The sequence below is a fragment of the Eurypyga helias genome, unplaced genomic scaffold (genome assembly GCF_000690775.1).
Source record: "Eurypyga helias isolate BGI_N326 unplaced genomic scaffold, ASM69077v1 scaffold376, whole genome shotgun sequence".
NCBI classification, from domain to species: domain Eukaryota; kingdom Metazoa; phylum Chordata; class Aves; order Eurypygiformes; family Eurypygidae; genus Eurypyga; species Eurypyga helias.
In genome coordinates, this window is record NW_010255824.1 from 10,634 (window position 1) to 38,096 (window position 27,463).

A 27,463-nucleotide genomic window follows, 5' to 3' on the forward strand; every position below is an offset into this window, starting at 1 on the left:
AAAAAAGATAACCTTGAGCGTTACATAGAGAAGATGATCAATTTACTTTTGAAGTTTAAAAATAAAACAATTTTCCCTTTACCTCCAAAAAAAAAAAAAAACTTGTTCTGTTCTGATTCTGTAATCAGTCTATCAGAAATTATAGATGTTACTCCAAAAATTTAATTCACACTCCCTTCAAAAGGTGTTTCAAAATCTTAATGCTCACAGCTTGGCTATTTTTCTTCTAGTTTTCTTTACTCCCTCATTCCCGTATTGCCATGCCATTTTCCTCATGTTCTCCTAACCCTTTCCATGACCACTTGTCATACTGGTGGCTCCTTCACTGGGCTTGAAGGATTCCTCAGTAAACAGACGCAGAAAAAGGAATATTTACTGACACGTCATGCGCACAGCAGAAAAATTAGTGAGTTCAGCAGTGATTGAACTAACATCCCCTGGAATTCTGGAAAAGCTGCCATGTTGCCAAGCTGTACAACGCAAGCACTTTTATCCAGGTCAGAGGAAGAGGCTGCAGTCAACTATCCTGCTTTCAAATGTATATACCACTGTGCCACAGATCAGGTATTTATGCTGAATTTGAGTAAATTTTCTAAGGTGATTGCAGCAAGCGATATACTCTCTGTTCAAAACATGCATGTGTTTTTCTCCTGTTATGTTTAGCTCCTCATGGCAAATTCAATGTTTTCCTTGCTTGCTCTGTGACCTCAGGCTCCCACAATGATTTTGGTCATCCCTTTCTTAGCTGCCCTTCCCTCCAGATTTTCTTAAGCTCCCCTCTCCCTTCAGCTTCTTCCTTTTGTCAGACCCCTGGAAATGTACAGGGGAAGGAGGAGTAAGTCAGCTGTGCTGTTAAGGGACAAATAATGTTTTCTGCTGTTTTCTTCTTTTTGGTGGAGAACAGAGATTGGAAAGTGTGGGAAGAATAAGGTAAGAGAAGATTTTTAGCTCATTTGGGCAGCAAGTTAATATCCCAGATGTCGCTGAGGATTTAGCCACCCATGATGGACATGGATGTGAGTCCTTGTTCTAACAAGATTTTCAGGATGAGAGCAGAGGTGCAGAAGTGCGATGGTTAGTACCTTGACTCTCAACAAGCACTGAAGGTGCTGACAGGTTTTCTAACAGGTTCACTTATAGTCACACCTTTTTTCCTCAACCAGTTACTGATTTTAAAGCAGCTATTTTTCTACTACAAGATGTTTTGTTACCTCAGTAGGAGTCTTGAAAGTCCATAGCCATCATTTAAACACATTCAGTTTGTTCTAACCTTTTCCACATCAAATGAGGCTTATCTTAGATGTTATCTGCCATAACGTATTTACAGGCCAAGAGGGATCTTCATTCTCTTTATCTGAGCCAGACAACTTGGGATACAGGCTTCTGCACCCTTATCTTTTGGGATTGTACCCAAACAAGTTTCATTCAAGGAATTGACCTTTAGGGGGAAAATTATAAGATCCAGTTCTGAAAATGAGTATGAAAGCAAAAGGGTTTAAAGTAATGTCAGAGCTCCGTGCTTGAGGATGTTAGCCAAAGGGTGTTTGACACAAATGTAACCAGGGAAAAACAGGTCATCTTGTATTCCATGTCTGCAGTCAGTTTCTTGGTCAGAATTTGATGACTCAGGGTGTTTTTTATGGAAAAGTTGGGTGTCCAGTCACCAGGGGAACCTGATTCTCCTCTTGTTTTATCCTGCAAAGGCTGCCGTAAGGGTGTTTTTTATTGTACCTCCTCTAAAACATCTTGAGAGATGGAGTGTTCTCATCTGCTGTGAAAATCAGGCAATCTCACCTTTTGTTCTGCTGGTCTGTGTGGTTGGATTCAATTTAGGGGAGTATGAAAGCAAACAGGTGGAAAACCAGTGGGCTAGATTGTGTTTTGGCAGTGAGAGATTTTTCTGGTGACTTTCTTGAAACCAGAATTAGTTCCTCAATTAATCAATCCCAATGAAGAAGAATATGTCAGGGAGGTTTTAATTAAGGTAGGTGTGTTGCTTATTGCTGCTAGATTTGTTTCTCTTGGTTTTCTGCTTTCAATCCTACAGCATTATGTATAATTTCATTTCCTATGTTATTATGTATCAGGTTTCCTTTCAGACTGAGAAATAGCTGCATTTCAGGAAACTGCTGATAGGTTGATGCACAGAGACAAGTGGAGAGAACAGGGGATAAATGTAGATATGACATATAGAAACCGTGTTGTGTCAACTCCACTGAGTAAACCAGTGATTGAGGGAAAGAAGCTTGACGTTCACATATTAAAGTAAACCAGGTCAACGCATGTTTCATGTGCAAGGATGAGAGCATGCTGCCTGAGCACGTTTCTTCCTCTTTGCAAGCTTGCTGAGAAACGACCGACCAGTTTGTCATCAGCTGTGTGACCCAAAAGCCATCTCACCCGTGGGTGTCACCGATAAGTTAGTGGAGGTGGCAGATGCTGCGGTACAGCTTGGCTAACGATGTTAGCTCCCCAGCATGTGTCAATAGTGTGTCAGCCAAACTGGAGGAAAGAAACACTTCTTGGATTTTACTGGTATTGACTGGTTTCTCCACTGGGCTCACAGATCAGTCAGCATGTCACTTGGCTTGTATGTTGTCCCATACCAATCATGGGACCACACGCTACATAATAGTATATTTACCTCCAAAGTCAGCCCCTGCTGTCCCCTCCTACCCTGATTGAGTCATTAACTCTTCAGAGCCGTAGAAACAGAAGGCTGCCCATGAAGCACAGACGAGGGCATTTCTTTCTGAGATTTCATGTATCTGCTGGTTTAATATTGTATTCCTTCCTCCGGAGACTCAGTAGCTGAAGGGCAGACACAACTTTTATTCTTTCTGCATCATCCCTGACATTGATATGAACTGACTTTAGCAGGTATGATGCCAAGAGGAATGAAAATCAATGTTATGAGCAACAGATGGCCAAGAATCTGTTGAATTTGAGAGGTAAATAGGCCCACTTAGGGGAATTCATTTATTTATTTATTTATTTATTTAGCGGGCACGTAACCCACATTCTTCCATATTTCGTCTGACAGGAAGATCTTTCACCACAAATATTGCCCAAGCCCAGCTAACAACCACTGTTTTGTGGTCTGATCTGATTGCTAGTTTGATCTATAAGCTAATATGTGTGAAAGCACTTCTAAGAGGCCACTGAAGAAATATTTTTCTTTTTGTTTTGTTACAGTTTTTATTTTGGTGGAGATTATATTAGTCCATTAATATTATTAAGCAATGTTTGACCAGCTAATATTCAGCTTCTACTAAACAGACAAATAATTCATCTGATTTCCAAGGGCATTCAAAAATTTTTTTATTTAAAGTATTCTTTTTTTGCTGGCCATCATAGTTAAAAACATATTCAAATATAATACAAAATGTTATAATGCCCTGACAAGATTTCTAGTTCTGAAAATGCCAGCACATTTCTCTAAAGTTTAATTATGTCTTCATTATATTTTATATTGATGATAAAACTTACAGTGATGTGACTAAAACATTGCACTGAGACAAGATTTGAAAAGTTTGATTAATATAATTAGCCACAACTCTGACCAAACACATGAATGTCTTGGAATTTTCAAACACGCCTGATCCAGTTAGAAAAACAGATCTCTGTGTTAAATATTCACAAGATCTGTACTCTGTGCTTTAGACACATGGGTATTCATACTTCACTGAGTAACTTTGCTGGATCCAGAGCTAAGGCAAAGACAAATAATGCTATAGACCATTAACAGGCAGCAATAGAGTTGTGTCCAGGAAGGAGGGTTGTAAATATTAGAAAAATCAGAGGGAAACACTGTGGATACAACTTATAAATTATTTCTATCTATTCTTGCGTCTAGTGGATTTTACAGCATACCTCGAATATAATCAATAATTAGCTTCCACTAGGTTGCTAATCACCATCTGCAAAATTTCTACTAATGTGCTTGTGAGTTATTCACCAACTTGTGTCTGGACAGAGGGCTGCTCTGGTCCTCAAAATTGCATTGCACAAGTTGTTGGAACATATGCACCTCAGCACTGGAAGTAGACTGCTTGTGTTACCACCCAGCAAACGCAGGCAGAAGAACGATGCTTGTGTTGCAGTGCATGTTGGTCTACATCTTCAGGATTGTTTCTGAAGTTGCTGTGGGGCTGCTAGTGCATCATCACCAGTGTGACAGCCCACAGCTTGGGATGTCAGTGATGCTGGAATCAGTTATGTGCTCTAACACCGATCTCCTCTTTTCTTTTTCTTCTCTAGAAATGTTGAATCTGTAGAAGGGATAAAGGTACGGCCCTGGTGTAAGAGTCTTATTGGTCTCCCAGAGATTATTTTAGTCTTCATAGATGCTGAAAACTTTTTCTACATCTGCGCTGAGAAAGCGGCCACAGCACTCAATGTTAAGAGTTAGAGTTTGTCTTGTAGAAGCCATATTATTTATGGGTAAAAATCACTAATATACCTTCCTGAGGGACAGATGAGAGATGATAAGAGAACTTTAGGGCAGTAGAAAAGGATGGAAAAGGAAATGTCTGATTATTCTAAGAATTAAAAAAAAAAAAAATAAGATTTGCTCACCTATCTCAGGACGAAATGGCTTGCAGAGAGTAAGGGAACAAACACTGCTACCAAGAGGCATGGTCCTGCCCGCCTGAAGATAAGAAAGCATGGACAGAGAGTGCTACAGCATTTATGGTTTCTGTAAATGTGTCTTCAGTGTCATTAGTATCTCCTTTCCCATGACATTTTGAGCGCTGTGGTTGAATGCCATCTGGGGAACAGCTTGCTGCTGTTTCTGAGAATCCCAGATAAGCGCCAGTGAATCCCTTACCAGAGTATTACATGAGATTCAGATGCTGGGGGAGAGAGGGAGGGGTCCCAGAATTTTAATATGTGCCTGTTTGTTTTCTGCATACTTAAAGACTCACAAAGCTGTAGGTAGTCTGGCTGCTTTCAGAGTTCTCCGTTCAAAAATCACAGCTCAACATTATTTGCCTGTTGTGTCGCAGCAAACAACCAACTTCTCCTAAAATACAAAGCAAATGAACAGTGAACAGAGTAAGAGATGATCCCAAGGGTCGAAAAGTGAACAGAATGAGAGATGATCCCAAGGGCCAAAAGGAAGTGTGAAAGTAAAATGCGTTGACAAAAGGAGCTGGAATGAGAATGCTGCAGCCCAGCTTTTCCTTTAATGCTGTCCTGGAGCATGTTCAGAGAAAAGCCAGAGTGAAAGACATGGAGTTCTGGGAGGTTTTAAGTCTATACTGTATTTCTTGCCCTTATCAGAGGATTACAGCAGAAAGTGAGATTACTTAAATATTACACTCAGAAGTTCACTGTGTCAAGTGTTCTGCTGTAAAAATAATAATGAGAGACATGATTTTTGAGAGGAAAGTGGGAGGGAATTCCTTTGTATTTTTGATATTGTGTACATATAATAGTAGAATGGAAAATCTTCAGTGCAGAATCTGTATGTCCTGCAACCACTAGATTAACAAAAAAAAAGGAAAAGAAAAAGGAAAAAAAAAAAGCTGTACATAAAATGATACATGATATGAACTGCCACTGTGCCCAACTTTTTTGTATTGCAGCGTCCTCTGAGTGGTTAGGCTCCTGTCCAGTCATGAAGGGCAGTAGCTGTATGTGTTTCACACATGTTCATAGCGTTGCACAGCAGCTGCATTTGGAAGGAGCCTTTGGAGGAAGTGTGGTTGACCTCCCTGCTCAGAGCAGGGCCAGCTTCACCATCAGATCCCCTTTTGAAACTGCAGGTTGCTCAGGGCAGCTCCTCTGGATGAGCACTGAGTGTTTCCCTGGCTGGAGATTTGGCAGCCTATTCCAGCACATGATTATCTTCACAGAACCTTAATTGCTTTGCTGAACCTTTGCTAAATTCGCTCCAGTTTGGCACTATTTTTCTTCTACTGGGGAGCCCAGAAGTAGATACACTACCCCATTTTTTTCAGTGACCTGAGTTGAAAAGTTTCTGTTTGACTCCAAGACAGCTGGAAAACTCCCCTGTACTTCCATCATACAGTGGGTGCATACTATTGAGATATTATCTGCCAGTAAGCTTTATAAGCAAAAAGAGCAGTCGATGATATGAGCAAAAAATGTTCAACCAACTTCTCTGAAGATATAGTCAGGAAACTGCATGAAAATATGTTTTTGAGGAAAAGTCATGCTGGTGGCAGGGCCACACTGCCTGAGCCAAACTGTATCTAATTCCAGTTTTCAAGTTGCAGGCTGTTCTCAGAAAACCGTCTACTAGAAGAAGTTTTGAATCAAGGAAAGTCTAAATTATGTTCCTTTCACAGGACTCCAAGTCCTTGTAGGAGGATGTAGTCATGCCCACGTGCTCACCTTTCCCAGTCATGCCTTGAATGATGTGCTAGGAAGATCTACTTATTCTTTCCATACTCGAGCCTAACAACCACTGACTTAGTGTGCTTAGGAACACCTACAGGATGAGTAGCGTGTGAATATCCTGGTGCAGTATATTCTGTGCAGTTTATAACATAGCCATCTGTGAATAAAAATGTGCAGCTATTTATACACCAGTCATATTTGTGTTTCCTAGACACAGTGTAACTGACTTAACAGAGTACTGTCAGATAAGCAGGATATACCCCTGATTCTCCAGAACATGCAGGTGCATAGCAAACTAATACCTGGGGTGCTATTCCAAATATAAGCTTCATTTTCCCTGTCTCTCTAAATGTTGGTATCCATTTAAACATGCATTAAACAGATTCTTCCTTCTTCATTACTCGATCACTGAATTAATGATATAAACTGCTCTAGTAAATCATAGTTTTGTGAAGTCTGGACAACACATCCTCGGTGTCATTTGTGGGTTTTAGAGCACTTGAACAAAGTTTTTGGAGTGAGATTCTTCTTTGTCTTTTATACCTACAAACACTAGGGACTGAATCCTCTGTGCTTCTTTTTTCTGCTGTTCCAGAAAAGATTCATTTCACAAGCTTGAATTCCCATACTGTGGTGGCATGGGGTCCTCTCATGTTTCCCATAAATACTGCTTTACATATTCCACATGCTAGAAGCATGAACAAGATTGGTATAAATAGGGTAGAATAAAGGATCGCTCTTATCCTGACCTGTGAACGCATCTGAACCTGTGCTAGGGGTTTACTAGTCAGCAAGAGTTCAACATGTGTTTAAGAGTTAAACAAGAAAATATTTGTCCTTGATGAACTGGGAGCTCCGTGGTAAAAGTAATAGATTATCCTCAACCATTGCCGAATATTTCTCTTTGCTATAATAATTCTTGCCTTGAAGAAATGAGGTACAAGATACAACCTCAGGTTCTTCACAGCCTCCTTGAAAGGCATGTATATAAATGTGCCTTTAAAACAAAAGCTATACTTCTCTGATTTTATTTGGATTACCAATGGATGAAGTAACAAAACGAGGAAATAAGAAAAAGACTGAGATCATATTTTTTAGCATCAACTAATAAAAATTTTAATTTTCTCCTTTCTTTTTCATGTATTTTTCCAGAATTTAAGGTTAAAGAAATACAAATATTGCCTCTTTTTATGAGTTTGTCACTAATATGCTTTTTTTATAGTCTACATTTCCACACAGAAAACAGTTCCCAAAATGTTATGTTTTCTGTTTAAATACCATCTATTCAATAGATTCTTGACTCTCAGGTTACAGAAAGATGAAGTAATCTTCATCTACGAATATGCGACGTTTGTCACAAGGCTTCTTGCTTAGAATGTTGCTTTGCTGTGACCGCTGGGTGGTGTAAATGCCTGCAGGTTCCTATGGCTGCAGGGGAATGTGATGAGTGCTAAATACTGTTTTTCTGGCCGACAGATATTTCCTGGACTGATTCTCTCAGACATTAAGCCTGCCAAAAGAATGAAGTTCAAGACAGTCTGCTACCTGCTTGTTCAGCTGATGCACTGTCGGAAGATGTTCAAAGCGGAGATCCCTTTCTCCAACGTCATGACGTGTGAGGATGATGATAAGGTAATCCGTGTGGGCTCTTGGGGTATCGCTTCCAGGGCTTCATTAAGCAGATCTCTCTGAGAAAACATGGGGTGACCTGACCAACTGATAGAGGAATACCCGTGTTCCTACCAGAGCTAGGGCTATCTACTTCCAGGGATTAAGCAGATCTTTAAGCAGATCTCTCTGAGAAAACATGGGGTGACCTGACCAACTGATAGAGGAATACCCGTGTTCCTACCAGAGCTAGGGCTATCTAATGCTCACAGTAAAGACAAAGGTGAATTAGAACAGGCCTCAGATTTGGATCTCCTCTTGAAAAAGCCAGCACAGGTGGTCCATGTGGCTCGTATTAAGGGTTTCCTTCACAGCAATTAGTTTCTGAAGCTTTTTCTGCAATTACCATGAGCTGGTTTTGCATCGTGAGTCCATTGCAACCTGAAGCTGATGGCAGCAAATGTAAAATCACATCATAATTTCGTATCTCTAGATGGTTCTCTAGAAACTGAAAGGCAACAGATTAGCCAAAACCCCTTGGAGTGCCTAATACAAATCCTAAAGATAAAAGTCCCTCATACAAAGCGGAATACTGCTTTCTTCAATGGCCTGTAACACCATAAGTCAGAATTCCTTTACATACTAAGTAGCCTGGTTTGCTTCCTTTCCTGTGTCTGTCTACCCACAAATTTATGGAGGAAAAACTTCTGACGAGCTGCTCATTCCATTGTCTTTGCCAGCAGGTGGCAACATTACATAGGTCATGCCACCACTCCTCCAAAGCAGGGCACGTGTGCATCGGAATCATTAATCCAGCATGACTGACTGGTCCACCTGGGTTTTTTTTAAATAATGTACATTTATTGAAGAGTCAATCTAAACCTTACTTTCAGAAAGCATTCAAACTTCAATATTTTGGATTTTGCATGAGCTTGTGTTTCTTCTATGGGAAAAGGGCAAAGAGTCTGCTAGTTCCTTTAAAACGCGTTTTCACTGAAGACTCAGAAATTTGATTTGGAAATTGGTCTTGCACAAGGCCTTCCAGTTGTGAATTAGTACCACTCTGTGTGTGTTTAACAAAAGTAACCCACACATTCTTTGAAGCATATGCAATACTTGCCAGTGTCTTGTGCATATGTATGTATACCTATGGACCTTGGCCCCACATAAGTTATTTTCTAAGTCTGCTGTGTGAAATAATAATAGAGATAAAAATAAGTGACCTTGTGAACATAATAATATGTGAGCAACAGCTTTGACTAAGAACAGTAACTTTAACTCTATTTCAAAATGGCAGAGTAGGTAATACAATTCATTCCTTATATCAGAATAACTCCCATCATCTACCCTCATTCCAGTTTTTAAAGAAAAGATTAATTTTCTTTTGTGTTTTTGTTTAATGCCGTTTCGCTAACCCCCATTATTATTATGCTATAGGCTTAAATTTGGATTATAAAAAATTCCCAAAGATATATTTTCTGCTGCAGCGTAACCAGTAGATATGCTAACTAACTGTTGTTTATGAAGAGCAAAATTGTATTTTACTGACACTATTCCTGAAAGCCCTCAGTTTCCCAGGACAAATGTCTTCTGCAGGAGAGCAACTTTATCTCCAGAAACCTTCAGAATAGTTGTTGGGCTGGCAATTTAAGATATCTATTATGACTAAGAGAACCCAGAAGATCAGATTTGGAAGTTCCAATCTGTGTACGTCCACATGACTATTTTTCGTGTTGCAACAATTAGTTCTTACAGCACAGACAACAAGTAATGGGATCTGATAGTTTGAAGGCCAACTTTTCAAGTAGCCTCATAATGGTTTACTGCTGATAGGGCCTGCTCTGGATATATAAAGGCAGCAAAACAGGACTTGGAAAGTTATTTTATCTTTGCTATGGTTCGTTCTTCTTTATGTGCAGAAAACTAAGGTATCAGCTTATAAGCATTCAGGTAGACAAACAGCATCAGCTAGGTATGCTAAAGAACTGCTTTAGTCCACTATTCACAGGTGAGGATCTCATGAGATCTGCCTCTTGTGGAATAAGACAGGAAACTGCTGTTCCTGCAGAATTACTTAAACAGTGATCTTCACCTCTTTCTACCATCTGGTTTAAAAGGCTGTTTTGTATTATAGCCTTTAAAGAGTGGGCTATTAAGTACCAACTGCTCCGAAGAGGGAAATTCTGTGTGCTTTGCAACAGCTTGCTGACAGACTCCACTGATTATATGCTGAGCCAACATTCTCCTTATCCCTGAGCAGACTTGTCATTTCATAATATTTTGAATTGTCTCCCTGAGCTCTGCAGATGTTAGATAAAAAAGTACTCCTTTAAGTGTATAAAAATAGTACAATTTGGCTGACCTTGGTTGTCAAAACTCTTCTGGGAGGTAAGACTTGACCCCTTTTGAGGTGAAATATATTCAATTGATGCCTCTCTTCCTGCTCAGTGTACTAGCCTTTAGGGGACTGTTTTTTCTTTTAGAAGATTGGCCTACATTTTCCCACTCAGTGTTTCAAAATGCTGTATCTACAAGAGTATTTTGTGAGGGCCCTGATCCTTTCAGTGTGCTGGGGCATAGGCAGTCATACTCGTGCAGATCTAGCCATAACAGTGTCCTCAGCTGAAGGTTAGCACCAGCGTGGCTGAGATGATGCTCACCATCTGCCGAAAGCCATTGGGGAAAAGTGAGACAGATTGTCTAAAATCCCTTTCAGATATGCCCTGTGATAAAGCTTTTGCACTGGAAAGGACTGTGTGTGATCATCAAGATGAGGGAGGACTTTTTAAGAGGGCCTGTAGTGACTGGACAAGGGGTAATGAGTTTAAATTGAAAGTGGGGAGATTGAAATTAGACATCAGGAAGAAGGTAGGGATGCACTGGGACAGATTGCCCAGAGAAGCTGTGGATGCCCCATCCCTGGAAGTGTTCAAGGCCAGGCTGGATGAGGCTTGGAGCAACCTGGTCTATGGAAGGTGTCCCTGTCCATGGCAGGGGGTGGGACTGGATGGGCTTTAAGGTCCCTTCCAGTCCAAACCATTCCATGATTCTGTGATTCTATCTTGTCAGTTGTGATATCTCAGCCATGGAGAAATTAACCCCCGCAAGGCACAGGTTATCCCTGATCATTTATTGGACGGCTCCATCTGGATCTGCAAGCTCACTTGAGGCATGCCCAGGAGGTCTTAACAAGAGACCCACTTGGTTGAGTTAAAGAAAGAAATGCTTGAGATTTCAGACACTCTGAAGTCACATATGGTCACTCTGGATGAGGTTAAGGAAAATTATCTTTTCAAAATATATAATGTTACCTAGATAGTCTTAGGCAGTGAGACTTCCCTTGTGTCATGAAGAGTCTGCCTATCTTGCCTTCAGGATGTCCAGAGCTCCATGTCTTCCATCCACAGAAAAATTCTAATTATTTTTCTTGGAAAAGTCACACTGATGGGGATCAAACTGATTATTTCCTCATGGCAGAGAAGCGTCAGGGCAATGCGTGAAGAGAATTTCTGCAGATGAGGCTTGAAATCCTGGAATGCAGTAGGGGTTTTCTCATTGATTTTAATGAGACTGGGATTTCAGCTAACGTATTTTTAAAATATGGCAATCAGGAGAGAAGATCTCTGTCTTTTGTAGTTGCCCTGCTTAATGAATTCCTCACCCTGGTTGCTTGCTTGAGATCGTATGAACAGCAATGAAAAATCTCAATATTAAGAAATTCTGTGCTTCTTTCTTCATCTCTGCTACAGAGGAGAGCGCTAAGGACAGCCTCGGAAAAACTCAGGAATCGTTCCTCTTTTTCTACCAATGTTGTATACAACACACCAGGAACTCGAGTAAACAGATACATCAGCCGTTTGATAGAGGCCCGGCAAACTGAGTCTGAGATGGCTGACTTGAACTTCATTACTCTGAAGTATAAGCAAATTGAGCGTGAAAATAAAGTAAGAGGCTTTTTAATTCTTTTTACTGATTTCACTCACCATGAGCTAACTAGCACTGGTTTTTTATTTGTTTTTAGACAATACTTAAATTCTACTCACTAACTAATCCTCTAGACTCTCTCAGTTAAGAGGGAGATGTTATCTCCACCTCCTATGGAAGCATTCGGAGGGGGATAAAAAGAAAGATCAGTATCTTTCATCAATCCTAAAAAATACCAAAAAATCTTAGATCCCTGGGCAAGGTTGTGTGCCTGCTGAGAGCAGAGTACTCACTTCAGACTCACAAGCATGCACATGAACGAAGTAGAACTGCTTGTTCCTAACTTGAACGGTTTTGTTTGTAAATACAGATTGGATTAGCTGGAAAAAATCCATTGGTTTATGTCTTTGAAAAAGCAAAAGTGATGTGATTTTGGATTAATTTGGCAGTAGCATTTACTTTTCCACTCTAGACTAAGATTTCATTTCACTACTGTTTTGAGTCAGAAGATGGTGTGCCACATTGGACTCCAGTTTTTTAAGGTCTTGAGCATTAACTTTGATTTCACGTTTCCACAGTGATTTATTATTTACTTATCATTGTTCTCTTTCAAAATAAAGTCTTTTGGTGTAAATGAGATTGAAATTTGAATCCTTCTGCGAAAACACTCATGCCTTTCCACCTCTGAAGTGTGTTCTGTTGGAAGGACTGGGGCTTAGTGGAATGAGGGACAGTAAATGCTCAAAACTGAGTCCATATCTCCTCCATCTCGCCTGTTAGTGTCCTGTCCTGAGCAGCTGAGGTCACAGGACTCCTTGAAGGCAGCACCAAGGGGGAAAGGGGGGGCCGGGGTGCGGTGTTGGTCTTTTCTTGTGGAATAAGTAGAGGAGGGAATTCTGATTCAAAAAGGCTAAATCCTTTTTGCTCCGAAAGACAAACTTATGTCTGAGCCTGACCGAGATTTGAGTAGTTACAGGGTGAAAACTAAACAGGTAGGCAAAAAGGAGCAGCTGAGAGAGAAGGCTGTCAAGGAAAATGTTGTGTAGACTCGGCTCATCTTTTTTTTTCATGTGAGTTAAGCAATGATTGTTTGTATGTTTGTGAAAGGAGTAGGGGCTGTTTTTCTTTTAGGCTACAGTTCTTTCTTTCAGTGGCTGTGTGTGTGTAAAATGCTCAATGTCTTCATTTCTTCCTTTCTTTAACAGTACCACCAGCTTCAGGATGAGTACTTCACCAGTGCTGTAGTTCTCTCACTAATTCTAGCTGCCTTATTTGGCCTTGTCTACCTTCTAATAATACCACAGTAAGTTTCTGTCTTTTGCCATTACAGTTCAAATTGGAACATCTTCAAGCCCAGGTCAGAACATTAATGTCTGGAATGGGAATGAGCACCCAGTTGATATCTTCTCAAATAGGAGATTCTCTGTTGGTATATCCTTGGTCTCTTCTCTCTTCCATTTGTCCAAAGGAGACACATATTTCTATCTTATTTTAAACAATTCCGTGTTCTCTCTCTTTCTTTTTTTTTTGTTTGTTTTGGTAGAAGGATCCAATTAGAAGACAATAACACTAAAATGTGCTAAATTATTTAAAGCATTTCTGCACTGAAAAACAAAGGTGTTATGGCAGCTTTTCTAAATGTATTTGTGCCAGCTTTGGACAAGGTACTTCAGGTATTGATAACAACGTAGATAAAACTATATGTAGCTTAATGGGAACCAAGTACTGAAGTACCCATCCCACATTTCAACCCAAATTTATAGCCTGTATTGAGGTTTCTGTTATCAACGCTATCACTACACAAACTGCCTAGTGCATAGTTTGCCCATTCCCACATGAGCTGCAGTCAGACCTTTGGCTGCACTAAAGCAGACATAACCAAATACTCATGATGGATTCGGGGGGTGTCTGATGCCTCTTGTTGAGTGAAATAGTTTAGTGACTACTTCAGATTTTGTCAATTTTGTGTGAATGCTTACTAAATAAAAAATAATTAGACAGCACTTTCCAAATCTAGGAGTTATAATAAGTAGATATAATCATGTTCAAGGTATAAAAATGATTAGTAATAAGCTTTTTCAGATGACAATATAAAAATGTTCAAAATAAGCTTTACTCACTTTTACTAATTACTAGGATTTCAATGGGAAAATATCTGGAGACAGGATAATGCTTTTGAAAATCCCATTTTAAATGCTGGTCTTTTATATTCACAAACCCCCTGTCAAAATAATACATGGTCCTATATTCAATAATTTCTAATTGAAAGTTTGAGAAACACCTTTACACCTTTTTTACTTTAATACCAAAAATCACCCATTAAATTTGCTATGTAGTGCCTTTCATGGGAAGAATTCAGTGTCACGTACAAAAAATCACCTAATTTCCAGAATAATTACCTCTGCTGACTAATTGGAGCACACTTCTGAAGTAAAGCCCAGCTGCAGTACATGGCAATTTAGAACCAGGAGGGACAAGGAGTATTAGTGTAGTTGCAACTAGGATGAATTTCCAAGAACCGCACGGTATGGTAACTGGTAGCCTTTCCAAAAAGTACTGCCACTTAAAAAGCAGCTGGACAGAGATTCAATTCAAACTCTGCTCTGACAGACATACAAGCTCCAGCAGAGCGTGACTTCTGGAGGCCATGAAGATTTACTGGTCCATTGCTGGGTTAGTTAGAAAAGCCACACACTAAATGGTCTTAAATTCCCTCTTCCAGGGTCTGTTGGTGGTGGCTTCATACAACCAAATTACTAGTCTTCTCAGGCTCTTCCCTTCCTGTGACTCAGATGCAACCATGAGCTAGAATAAGCCTTTGGAAGTATTGGAAAATTCCCCCTCTCCACGGAACTTGGGGCTTTAAGTTGCTCTTTTGATTGCCAAAATAGTAATAAGTATGACAAGAGAATGCATAGCCACGAAAAGCCCTGATGATGAACCGTTCTGCTGTCTTGTGCTGGCTTTATTTTTTAAAAACAGTGTAGACCTCTGTTACTGGTTCCGACCCAAATCTCTGACAGGGTCCCACTCAGTAGTAGTGTCAGTTGTTGCTGCTTTAAGAAATGCTGTTGCAATCATGTGCCTTGCATGTTTTTGTGGAATACTACCATCCTGACTAGAAGCCAATTCCCTCAAAGCAGACAAGAGCCTGTGGTCTACTAATATTTGCATTCAGGCTCCACACTGACAGCATCTCAAGTCACGAGCCTGTTCTGAATGATCAGGAGAAGAAAGATCAAGAATTAAAATAATTATTACAGCATATTTGTGAAACTTAAGATTTTTCCAACTCTTGAGGAAGACTCAAAAGGAGAGAGGTGCTTCTATTGGGAAGAAGGGATCATGGTCTGATCTGATTTTATCTGTCATGATAAATGACTAAGTTGACTGACCTCTGATTTCTGCATCCTCAGGAAGGAGAGATTAGAAGGGAAAAGCATCTGGTAACTTACACGCTGCCAAGGCACAGTAACTGGGTTACACACTCCACTTGTAAAAGTCATCACGCTGAATACCCTGCATTAGCCTGCAGTGAGCAGGTGTCTCTCCTGACACAGCGCACGGTTGAATTTTTGAGGTGCTTTGATCTCCTTGCTGAGGTCAGAATGGGCACCATCTACAAGAGCATGTACTGACTCTTGAGAGCAGTGCACTTCGCTGTGAAATGCTGCTGAGATGCTTAGCGCCACAGCAAGGGTGTGGGGGAGATCCTCCACCCTTCATCCAAACTATCATTTCAGAAGGACCCCTGCACTGCGTGCTCGCCTGCTACTGAGTTGCGTTGCCTTACCTCTGCTGTGTTTTGATTCTAGGAGTACCATAGTCCTTGTTCTCCTGGTGTTCTGCATATGCTTCCTAGTGGCTTGTATTATGTACCTACACGTCACACGAGTACAAGTAAGTGATTTAGGGTTTTATGACTATTCCTCCTTCTGGTGGCTATGCTTTGTTTGTCCTTTGGAGTATGAGGCTATTGGCACATGCTTCACGTATTATCGTGTCTGAAATTGTGCTTTTCAAGTTCATTGCTAAATAATGTGTTAGGGACTTCTAAAACAAAGGTGGTTCACCTGAAAGTAGGCTTTTTACACGAATAATCATTACAGTAGCGTAGTGTTCGGTGCCATTAATGCTACGTTTTTTGTCTACATCTACATCTGCCCTGAACACCTGCCACTAGCTACTGAATCATTCCAGATAAACAGCTGCTTTAACCGAACTGTTTCCTCCTTTCTGACTACGAAACACACTAGTTCTCCCCTCCATTCCAACTGGTATCAGGGTGTAAAGTCCTGTTAACTTCCCCTCTGTTGTCAAAACGTTTCCTGGCCAAGCAGCAGCTGTTTCGAGGGTAAAGCACAATGTTTTGCGCACGCAACCCTTGGCCTTTTCAAAACCTTTAGCAATGATTAATTCTCCATTTTCACAACAGTAATGATGCAGGAGGACATTTGCTTGTTGTAGGAGAGAACTAGGTCTGCCAGATCAGAATAAAGCATTTACAGACTAATTTTCTGATGAAAGAAGTCTATAGTGGCCTAATCTAAATTTAGTCTTTTCAGACAAGTATCAGGACAAAACACCTACACAGCTAATCAGCTTTGGTGATTAACGAAGCCCTCAAACTGTAAGACTCACACTGAAAAGTTGTGACTCAAGGGAGGGGATATAGCAGTGTCCAAAATTAATCAGCTTTGCTGATTAGCGCACACTGATTTTTTAGTTAAGGAAAAATGTCTTTTGGCAGGACAAAAGTAATTGTTTTCATGAAAACACAAGTAGTATATTAGCAGAGTATCTGATACAGAGCAGATCTTTATTTATGAACTTGCACAGTTATTTGGGAGTAATTCTGATGATCTTTTTTGTTTCATAAACACACAGCAGTTTATCATCTGTTGTTCTATCTGTGGACGGTAGAAACACAGATGACGTTTGTAGGAAATCGCTCCTCTTTAGTCCACTTCCCTGGGGCTAGTCCAAACTTAAGGTTTGTTCTAGCTGTTTTCGCAGCCAAGAGAATTGGAACTTGATTCCAGGTTCCTTTAGAGATTCAGCACCTTACAAGATCAGATCCAGCACTGGAAAAATTAAAAAAGTATAAAGTCTCGGAATATTGCAGTTTGCAATTTTGTGGTGAAAATTTGTCTTACATAACAAATAAAAGATAATGAATTTGCTACGTGTGATGAATATAGCATTGTAAACTGGTCATTCACCTATTTTAATCAGTCTTCTGGCACTTATTTGCTGTCTTACACTGGACAAGTGACTAAACTTCTCCATGCTTTACCATCAAATGCCTCACTCATAAAATGACTATCACAGTGTTTTACTGCACCTGTTACCTAGCATTTTGGGGATCTGATGGTACTTATTTAGTTAATAAAATTCCACAAATAAAGGAAAGCAAGGAAAATGAAGACCAAAATGTTATGCTATCATAAAAGAGCAGATGTGGCCTTAGAATTACCAAAGTCAGAAGTGTATCTAAGTGTTGGTCAGAGTTTTAAATCAGACATGTCTCATACCTTACTTTTTAAAGGTTTCTTTTCTTTTTTAACTCAGTAGCCTAGCATGTCAACATTTAGAACATTTTATGTTACCCATGTAGCATTATCTTTGAACTATGGGCATTCTCTCTAATAAGCAGTAGATAACCTGCATACGTTCCATTAATTCATTTTTTAATTAACTATGTCCTTCAAACCGAGTTACAGTTTTGTAGATGTTTGATAAAACCATACATGTTTCACGTCGTGTGTGTGTAGGATTTTGCTCTAGTTGAGTGGACTACTTGATGAGTAAAAATCCGTCTGGATGATCCCATTCGGCGCATAGCAGTTTATGGCGTTACGTCACCTGGAAGCCAGTAATAAGTGGTGTACCACAGGAACAACCTGGAGAAGGAGGACATGGAGTATACTCATGTCAGGTACTCAGGTGACCCCAATTTCAGGGGAAGAGCCAACACACTGGCAGGATGCTCACTGAGGTGGATGCAGATAAGTTGGCAGAATGGACCAACCGATATCTTAGGAAATAGAGCATGGATAAACATGAAGTCCAGGCCCTAAGAAGAATGTGCCCCCTGCAATGACACAGGCTGGGGACTGACCGGCTCTGCAAAAATGATCCTCAGGGTCAAGGCAGACAGTATTTTTGGCTCCCTTGAGGTCCCTTCCAGCCTGAACTGTATGATAATGAAGAATAAATGCAGAAATAATCTATCTCTTTCTTCATAGTGTAATTTTGGACACTGCTATATCCCCTCCCTTGAGACACAACTTTTCGGTGTGAGAGTCTTACAATTTGAGGGTTTTGTTCTCACTGTTTTATTAAATTCATATACCTTGGGTATTCCAATATATTTTACTGATGCTAACTAACAGCTAAACTGGCTTCTGGTGTAGCCAATTAACTGAGGTCCACAATATGCTCATATAAAACCACTACTGATGTTACACTGGTTGTTCCCCACCTACATGGAGTTAATCCATACTGAGGCCAGAATGTATTTGCAGATCACACATGTTGGGGTGGGGTTTTTCTGTAATTGCTGTGTTCTCATGTTTCACAGCCCAGATGACGTTGATTCAACTACCTCAAACTTTCAAATCATGGTCACAAATACAGGACAAATGTCTCTGCATATGTGAAAGGAAGCGGAGGAGTTTCAATATGTAATTTCTGTTGTGGCAAGGCCACAGAGACCCCTCCTCTATGGGTACTTAGTTGCCTATGCTTTTGATATTGATGGTATTGATGAAGTGAAGAGCTCTTCTTCAGGACTGGTGACTTTCTTCCAGAAGTTAGGTGTTTGCTTGCTCCATTTGATCTCCAGACAAATCCAGCCTTCAGAAGTCTGAGGCCTCTCCTTTCAAGGGACACAGGATTGTTCTCCGTTTAAATCTGATTGTCAGAGTTGATTCTTGCCGCTTGAAGTAACTGGAAGAAGCCCAGTGGTCTGAAAGATGGGTCGTTGATCCAGTGGGTAACAGATGCTCCAAACAGTATTAATGCAAGGGGGAAAGAAGGAAAGCAGCTTTCCCCAAAACCACAGTAGATCAATATTACTGGAACAAGCATAAATAGTAGAGCCTGGCAGACTTAGCCTTCCTCTCTCACATTCTGTCACTGACTTAGTGTATGCCTACAGCAGCAGGTGATGGAATCAGGGCAAAAATGGAGATGAGCAAGAGGTTCACAAGACTCCATTCCACTAGACATTTTTGATTTCTACCGCTCCTTCTGCTCTGACAAATTGAGTATTTTTAATAAGTCCTGATAATAAAAACCACTCTGGTATTTAACGTGACTATTACAGCAGAAGACACAAATACCGCTCTAAAATTCTGTGCTACCACAGTATGTTCTCTTGGATCACTATTTGTAGCTGATAATTTGCAAGGCAAAAGATGCTTTGGGTATTTTCCCCATGAGAACAAAATCAAATGCCATCCTAATTTATTATTTGCATTATGAGCTGACATCCTACTAACCTTTCAAAGAGTTTTAATTACAGTGAGAAATATTGTATAGCAATAGTAATTTCACATTTATTGCCCCCCGAAATACAATTACCATTAAAAAACATGTACACAATAATGACTGCATGCTTGTTTCATAATTTGCAGTGCAGGCAAAGTTTCGGTATCCTTTATTAACTTCTTTTTATAGACTACCAAAATATAAGAAGCCCACTTTAAAATGTATTTTTAAACCTTTAGCTATAAATCTTTTTTCTTCTTCTTCTTCCTTAGTGTTTTCCAGGGTGCCTGACAATACAAATACGTACCATTTTGTGTATTTTTATTGTGATCTTAATATACTCCGTGGCTCAAGGATGTGTGGTGAGTATTTAAATCGAGTATCGCTTAACTTAGTGTTCTGTTTAAAGAGCAACCCGGTACGGGTCCATCAAACACATACTATGTTCTCATCTAATGGATTCCCAGTCTTTTTGTTATTCATACTTGTAGAGCCCATTTCTTTAAAATTAAAGCCCTTTGCTGCAATTTTGAACTTTCACTGCCCTGAGTCAGGGTATTGAATTGGGAATAGCAAAGCTATTAGCAAACTACGTAGTCAACACCTAGAGAAATCTTTATATCAAACCTTAGTATCGCATGGTCTTCTGATGTTGTGTACTTTATGGGAAAACTCTTGTTAAATGTTCAACTTGCTTACTAGTTGAAGGGCTCATATTTGGTGGCAGACGAGGCATGGTGTCAAATAATATCAAATAATTTTTCTATGTAGATCATTACAGAACATATTTCTGTGTAATAATAGGGGGATATTCTTAGCCCACGCAGATCAGAAAAGATAATGAGATCGTAAAATACGAACCATATTACATAACAGGAAGAGGTGCTTACACTGTGCTCTTATACATGATCCATTCACCTCGAATGTCTAGGAAGCTTCTCATGTATGAAGTAAACTTGTTCGATACTTCTGAACATTGCGTTGCTTTGACTGTAGATCAGCAGCTAGTTCTACATGCTGGACTTGAATGTCAAATGGGATTTGAACTTCTGCCTACGTATCTGGCATTTCATTGCCTTGTCAAATTCCTAGTCCTGGATTTCAGCATTTTGGCTGCTACTGTTAATGAATTAAACATGTTAGGGTACCCAAAGGAAAGAATCTACACAAAAATAGCATGCTAAACACAACTGGAAATGCTGAGGAGGCAGATGTCTCACATCAGGCCTCTCTGTGGGATTTAGGCAATGTGCTCTGATCAATAGGAAGACAGTGGTTTCATGAGCAATTCGCGTTGACGAAATGAAACAAGCACCACTGTTGCAACTTAAAGATGATGGAAAGGGAAAACAGACATCATGAGGCCTAAGGCAACGCTGAACAAGAGTTCAGATTAGAATTCAGAAGCTCTGGCTCCAACGAGGCAGTGATCATTCCACTTAGAATAGGTCACAAATATAATTTCGTCCTTTATTGAAGCAAACATAGCCTGTAACTATTGAAATGCTTAGGCGAAATGTTTAATTGGTAGAAATGATTGGTTCCTGAAAAGTAGTGCCTCTAGAATTCTTAGCTAGCAGTGGAGTTGTGTGTTGAGGTTTCTCCCATAGTTGTTGAGCAGATAGTGTTCTCCTGGATGGATTGCACACCATTCATGAAGCCCTCATGCACGCCTGTGTTTTCGGAGGAGTTTAGTCTGAACAGCATTTTTAATGATATTAAACAAAATCACATTAAATAGCTTTTTCACTTCACTCTTGCTCATCTCATTTCATGTTAGCCATTGTGAGTTTAACTCACATTTTATCGTTTATGGCTCATCTTTTTAAATTACTACAACGCCCTGTAAAATATATGCTTAATCATCTTTCGGGTTGTCAGTTATTTTACCGCATGCTATCAAGTTTCATTATCAGTGGTTAGGATGAAATAAAAAGGTCTCGTAACACACTTCAAAAGAGAAGCTTAAGTACAGGGCAAGGCTTCTGTGGAAGTACCGGTAAAAACTGATTCCGCTCTACCATCCCACTCTCCCCATTTATGCTCTTATCCTCTCCCTTCTTAAGCGGTGATGGTTGGAGTGCAATTAAAACTGGAGCGCTGGGGACTTACACTCTTTGCCAGAAATTCCTCCCTTCCTTGGGTAACAGCTCTGAGATGTGTACATGATATTGCCTTTGGAAAAAGCAGGTTAAATTCCCACAAATTTCCCATTGGAAAGGCACTAAAACATGGGGTTTTATTTCCTAGTCTAGGGAGGAAACGGAGCTCCTTGGATAACTTAAATGGCAGAAATAAAGATAAGGCCCTGTATTTGAATCATAGGTGACAGCAGAAGTAGCTCTGAGGTGGAGAAAATATTCATGTTTTGCTTCTCAGTCAAAGGTTAAAATATGTTTTATTTTATATTTGATTAATTGAAATTGTTGCAATTTACATAGTCAACAAAACAAACACATTTCTTTCCATGGTCTGGGCAAGAACCTGTCTCACTTTCATGGCCACACAAAATGTTTACTGAAGTTCCTTGATTTTGCAGGAATATGTTGGCTTGAGAATGTTTTGATTTTGAGCGCTGGGAGGGAAACTACTCAGCTGAACCCAGACTTTAATTGGTTGGCTTTACAGGCATCTAGTGCAGAGGGTGTCATTGCAGGAAACGGAGACACATGTTATGAGAGCAGTGAGCTGGGTGACAACACCACAGCCGTATTTTCACAATGAGAAGCAAACTACAGCCAGCACCCGTAGCTGCATTTCTGTTGATATGTATTCATGTCATGTTTAACTTTCTCCCTTTCTTGCCTCTCCTGTCTTTCCTAGGTTGGCTGTATGCCTTGGGTTTGGAATACCAATTCCAGCAGTTCAATAGTTATAATTTCTCCTGGCGGAACAAATAAAACAATGAACGAACTTCCATGTGACACAGCCCACTACGCTTTCCTTTCCTGTGTAGTGGGGACTCTCACCTTGGCAATATTTCTACGTGTATCTTCCTTGCCAAAAATGATTCTCCTGCTTTTTGTTACAATTTTGTACATAGTTATTCTGGAACTCAGTGGTTACAGAAAAGCAATGGGGTAGGTGTCTTGCAAAGTTGAAGCTATGGGGTTTTCTGTACAGATACGCACAAGGTTGACTACTCATCTGCGAGTTGTCCTCTAGCATACAGCGCTGCTTAGGGCTGTAGACTCAGTAGAGCCTAAGAAATACTTAAGCCATCCTCTCCCTAGCAATTGTGAGATCTAGTAATACCCTTCAACAGAAGATCAGCTTTTGGGAACCAGCAACTGTTGCCCCATTATTCTGTAGTTTTACGCTAACACGCTGCAGCCTAATTATAATACAAAATAGAACACCACCAGTGAAATCTTCACTTCCGTATTTCAGCAGCCCTCAACCAATTCCAATTAAGCTTTTGAGATGTTGAGTGTTTTTATATTTCCTAATTAAAAGCATATATGCACATTACAATAATGTGTAGCATTATAAAATCCCCAGGAAGTTGAAAGCTGGTGTGGTGCAGATGACAGATTTACTGTCACCCCTCTCCCTGCCCCTGTGAGCCTCTTCAGAAAAGATGAGTGATTAGGGGGTGCTCACATGTTCTAAAGTAAAGGTCTGGTACTAAAGTATGCTGTCTGAGGTATTAGAAAACCTGGACTAACCCATTTGCTTTCCTTTTATTTTTAAGGGGTGGCTCCTTTTATATGCGCAGCTATGAACCAATACTAGCCATTTTGCTATTTTCTTGTGCTTTGGCACTGCATTCCAGGCAGGTGGACTTGAAGCTGCGTCTGGACTACCTCTGGGCTGTGCAGGTAAATCCTACCACCTTCCTTTCTAGTCTCGATGTGTGCAAAGTGATGCCTGACTCTTTTCATTGGCTTGCAAATCCTTTCAGAACAGGTTAGTTGGACACTTTCAAATCTTTTTCTAATCTGTTGGGGTTTGCAGAGAAAAACTATTAGAGATTTCTTTCTACAGACCTGTAAAGCTCATTTGCTCTGAAGAAGTGATTTTTTTAGCTAGTTTGTTGTTGTTCCATAACAGTACGTCATTAATGAAGTAATATATTTATATCTAAGGTGGGTTATGAATAGAGGGAATTTAAAACTTGGTAAACTGACTGTTAGCAATATAAACTTGAGATAAAGAAATTAAATGCATGGAGGTTTTCCATCCCATAGTACAAATGAGTTGAAAGTGGGGTGAAAATGAGTTGATGTTCAGGTAAACTCTAAAGAAGCAATTAAAACCAACAAAAGGAAGTACTTATACCCATATCATGCAATTAAACTATCTTTCCCAAAGGAAGATCAGAAATTTATTCAGATACCAAGTGCATGCACTTTTTTTGTGGAAATATATTTCCCAAGCATCAAAACCACATCAAAACCTACAGAAATCATATTAGCAGCAAGCGGGGACATCAGGAAACGTCCACCTCCCCTCACACCTCTCAGCAGTCCTATTCCCACCTCCAACCACCAGTTTCACCCTGAGGGAAGGGGAAAGATATGTTTTTTTTGGTGGAATTTAGAAGTTGCCTTTATGTTAAATCTCACTCTGGTGGTTCACAGAGGTCACATTCTCTTCTCGCCTACATCATGTTAAGGATGTTGTTAAGTGGACTGTATGAACTGTCGCAGTGCTTGCTTCTATGTGTAAGATCAAGACCAGAACCCATGGACCGAACACATCCTTGGGTCTACAGTGTTGCCTAGACTGAAGAAATCAGGAATGACTTACCTGTATTAAGTTTTCCTACCTAAATTAAGCTCTGTTGGGATTCTTTGTTTGTCTTGATGTCCAAGACCATGTCCACCAACTTGAGGATTTTTATCTCATTCTACAGCGTCTGTGGACTCTATGTAACTGAGTCAACAACGTGAAACCATTTAATTTAATTTTTGTCCTGTGACCTGCAGTATTGGTAGCTACGGTGCCTGTTGGCATCAGAAGATTGTTTTGGACAAATGGATAATAGTTTCCACTTGCTGTGGCACCAGATTTCATTTTCAGGTGAAAAAGAATCCCCTGACTTTGAAACTCGGAGCATCCCATGACTAGCTGTGTAGTGGCTATCTTCATACAGGTTGGCGTATGACGGAGGTATGTGAGTACCATATCATCCATGAATATGAGACTTGTAGGTTATTCCTAGCCATGAAACAGAGCAGCAAGCAGAAGGATACTCTTTCGGTGTCCTGTGGCCTTTTAACAAGTCAGGAGTGAATTCCAGCATCTCAGATGCTTTCCAGCGTTCCAGCTGCTATGGCCTGCACAGTGAATGGTGCATCCCTGAGGAATGTACTGCTTAAAGAGTCTTAGGCTTAAGTTGCCTGGTGGATTGACCTTCGCTGGATGGCGGGTTCCCACCAAGCCTCCTCAGCAGGAGAGGGGGAAAGAAAATGAGATGGAAAAAAACCCTCCTGGGTCAAGATAATGGCAGTTTAATAAAGCAAAGGCCACACAAGGAAATGAAAACAACTCCTTTCTAGTTATGAATACAAAGCACAGCACTATGAGTGCTGCTGTGGGGAAAACTAGCTCCACCTCAGCCAGACCCAGGATAAGCTGGCTTTTAATTAGCAATGGGTTGATTTTCAAAATTCAGGTACAGGAAACTGATGGAATGTTTGCCTGCTGAAAGACCAGAACTAGGCCATAGTAAAGGAAGGAATATAAACTTTTTCTGTTTTCTTGGGGCCAGGTTTTACAGAAATGCCTAGCCCTCTGCCACTGTCGTTAAGACCATTGTGCACTCACCCAAAGGACAATAAGGGCAGTTAAGACCTATGGATGTCCATCAAATTTCAGTAATGTCCAGTGGCATCTGCAGGTACCATTTCAAAAAGTCCTTTACATATGAGACCAGATGCCATTTTCAGACCTTTTCAATTGCAAATCAGGTACTTAGGTGGTACCATCTTGTCTGGGAGATTTGCATTATAATGATCAGAAAGGAAAAAAAATCAGTGTAGGTCGGGAATTCAGAAATTAGGGCTCAACATAACTACCGTTCTTTGAAATCAGTATGTGGGGTAGATGCTTGGCCTCTGTGGTGATCTGAGCATATACCCTTGTTCTTCGCAATTCCATATGGAAGCTCTATCCCGGCACAATAAATAATAGTGGATAACATGTAAGGAATGTTGTCCTGTTTTCCACTCCATGTATTGGTTGTAAATGATATTGAACACAAGGACTGATTAACATAACATGCAAAACCGTTGTGGTGGATGTCACAGGAGTGCTTATGGTGCTTGCCTGTTCAAATGGATAAGTAAAAAACCATTATCTTTGTACTTATTAGGCTTTTCGGCATAGTAAAATATCTAAATATTAAAAGCTCTGAGAAGACTTGGTTGGAAATGTTTATATGTTAAAACTCTCTTTGAATAGTTATCAAAAGCCAATTGTTTAACAATCATTAAGAGGAGACAAGGGTAAAAACGACCTTCCCGAGGGACAGTTTTCTCCAGCTGCTGGGCTGCGGGAGCCCTGCATACGGTTAAACCGCATTCTTCAGGGCTATTCTGGAAACTAAGCACTTGGTTTGCATACTTTTAGTAAGGCTTCTTGTGGGGCTAATCCTGTAAAAATGTTCTCAATGAATAAAACCATTTGTGACCTAAGATGCCATAAGAAGGATTTCATAGATATTTGCATGTACTTCATCATAAACAACAACCAGCCTGGCACTAACTCAGTGATATCTTGAACACCGGGAGTATACTGCAATTAATACCATTTTTAATAAGAATTGATAGATAGATGCTCAGTGGTTGATGCCAAGGTCTGAGGAAAACCCATTTCCATAGATTTTGTCTGCCACTCAGGGAGAAAGAGGGGGGGGGGAAAAAGGGGGGGGGGAGTGTTTTAAGGAAAGCAGATTTTAAACAAGAAAAACTGATTTAGAAAACGATAGAGTTTCAAGCAAAGTTAATCTAATTTCCATGCATCAGGGTTACATAACCAGAACAGACATAATGCCATATGATTTATGTACATTGTGTGAAAAAAACCACATTTTTTCTGACTGATGAGAAATTTTTAAAACATTTGTATTTGAACTTAACTGCTCACATGTCACTGGTGTTATAGGTTCCTGTTGGTTTTGCTAGGGGGTTTTTTCTGTGCCAAATACAACCTTTCTGAATATCAACAGATTCCCAGAAAATATCTGTTTTGGTTTTTTTTAACAGGCAGTGGGAGGAGAATTTCATTTTCTGCATAACACTGTGGAGTAACTCTGTGTGTCTCACATGACAGTAACTCTAAAGAACAAATATAGGAGCATTTTACTTATTTGTGACTGATAAATCACTTTGGCTTATGCATATTATTCAACAAAACTGGGGGAAAAAAAGGCAAATAGATACAAGTGATGTATTTATGAAGAGGATAAAACTGCTAAAATGGAATTGCTCGTTCACCCAGGATTTGTCAGGGGAGGAAAATAAGAATAATGGCATGACGTGACTGATTGTTGCATTCCTTAGGGAAAACTGGAATATCACTCAGCTGTCTCTTCTAGTCCACCACACTTGTAAGAAATCCGTGTCACACGGGAGAGGTGTGCGTGCACCTCTCCTGACCTTACAGAACGCAGCGGTGGGACGGGTCCCTTCCCTGGGGCTTTAGTGCCACCTCCAGGTACAAAGATGGTATTCCTGCGGCACAGGTGCCCGGCTTTTTCCATCTGAATCTTGAAGCAGTGGATTTTCGTTTGATAACAGCATTTCCGTGCTTATCAGTCCCCTGATAGCTGAAGTGATGCAGCAGCATCCTTCCTGTGCAGAGGATGTGTAACCAGTTACCAGTGTTGCAAAAACTGCAGGGTGCTGTGTAACCTTGTAAAATCCAGTAACTTTAAATTACATTGGTGTCAAAAGCCATGGTACTGAAGAACATTTTAAATTTTGCCACCAGGCCCGAAGCAGAGCTGCTGCTTTTAAATACTGCAGCTCTGCAAATACGGTTAAGTTCTGCAAAATCACCTAGCTGCCACGGATGCCAAACAGGCAGAAGCAAAAATCAGAATGTGAAAAATCATGTTGCT

The 27,463-nt window shown here is 40.2% G+C and overlaps 1 protein-coding gene across 1 annotated transcript in view; it reads left to right on the forward strand.

The window, feature by feature from the left end:
- ADCY1 (adenylate cyclase 1 (brain)) overlaps positions 1-27,463 on the forward strand; it is a gene marked incomplete at its 5' end in the record, with an annotated part of 41,386 nt that overhangs the window by 1,300 nt on the left and 12,623 nt on the right. The window contains 7 exons of the mRNA XM_010153418.1: positions 7,846-8,001; positions 11,727-11,921; positions 13,107-13,204; positions 15,717-15,801; positions 19,668-19,757; positions 22,219-22,475; positions 23,090-23,216. Of these exons, the coding sequence (XP_010151720.1) occupies positions 7,846-8,001; positions 11,727-11,921; positions 13,107-13,204; positions 15,717-15,801; positions 19,668-19,757; positions 22,219-22,475; positions 23,090-23,216 (1,008 nt within the window). The remainder of the gene's footprint in view (positions 1-7,845; positions 8,002-11,726; positions 11,922-13,106; positions 13,205-15,716; positions 15,802-19,667; positions 19,758-22,218; positions 22,476-23,089; positions 23,217-27,463) is intronic.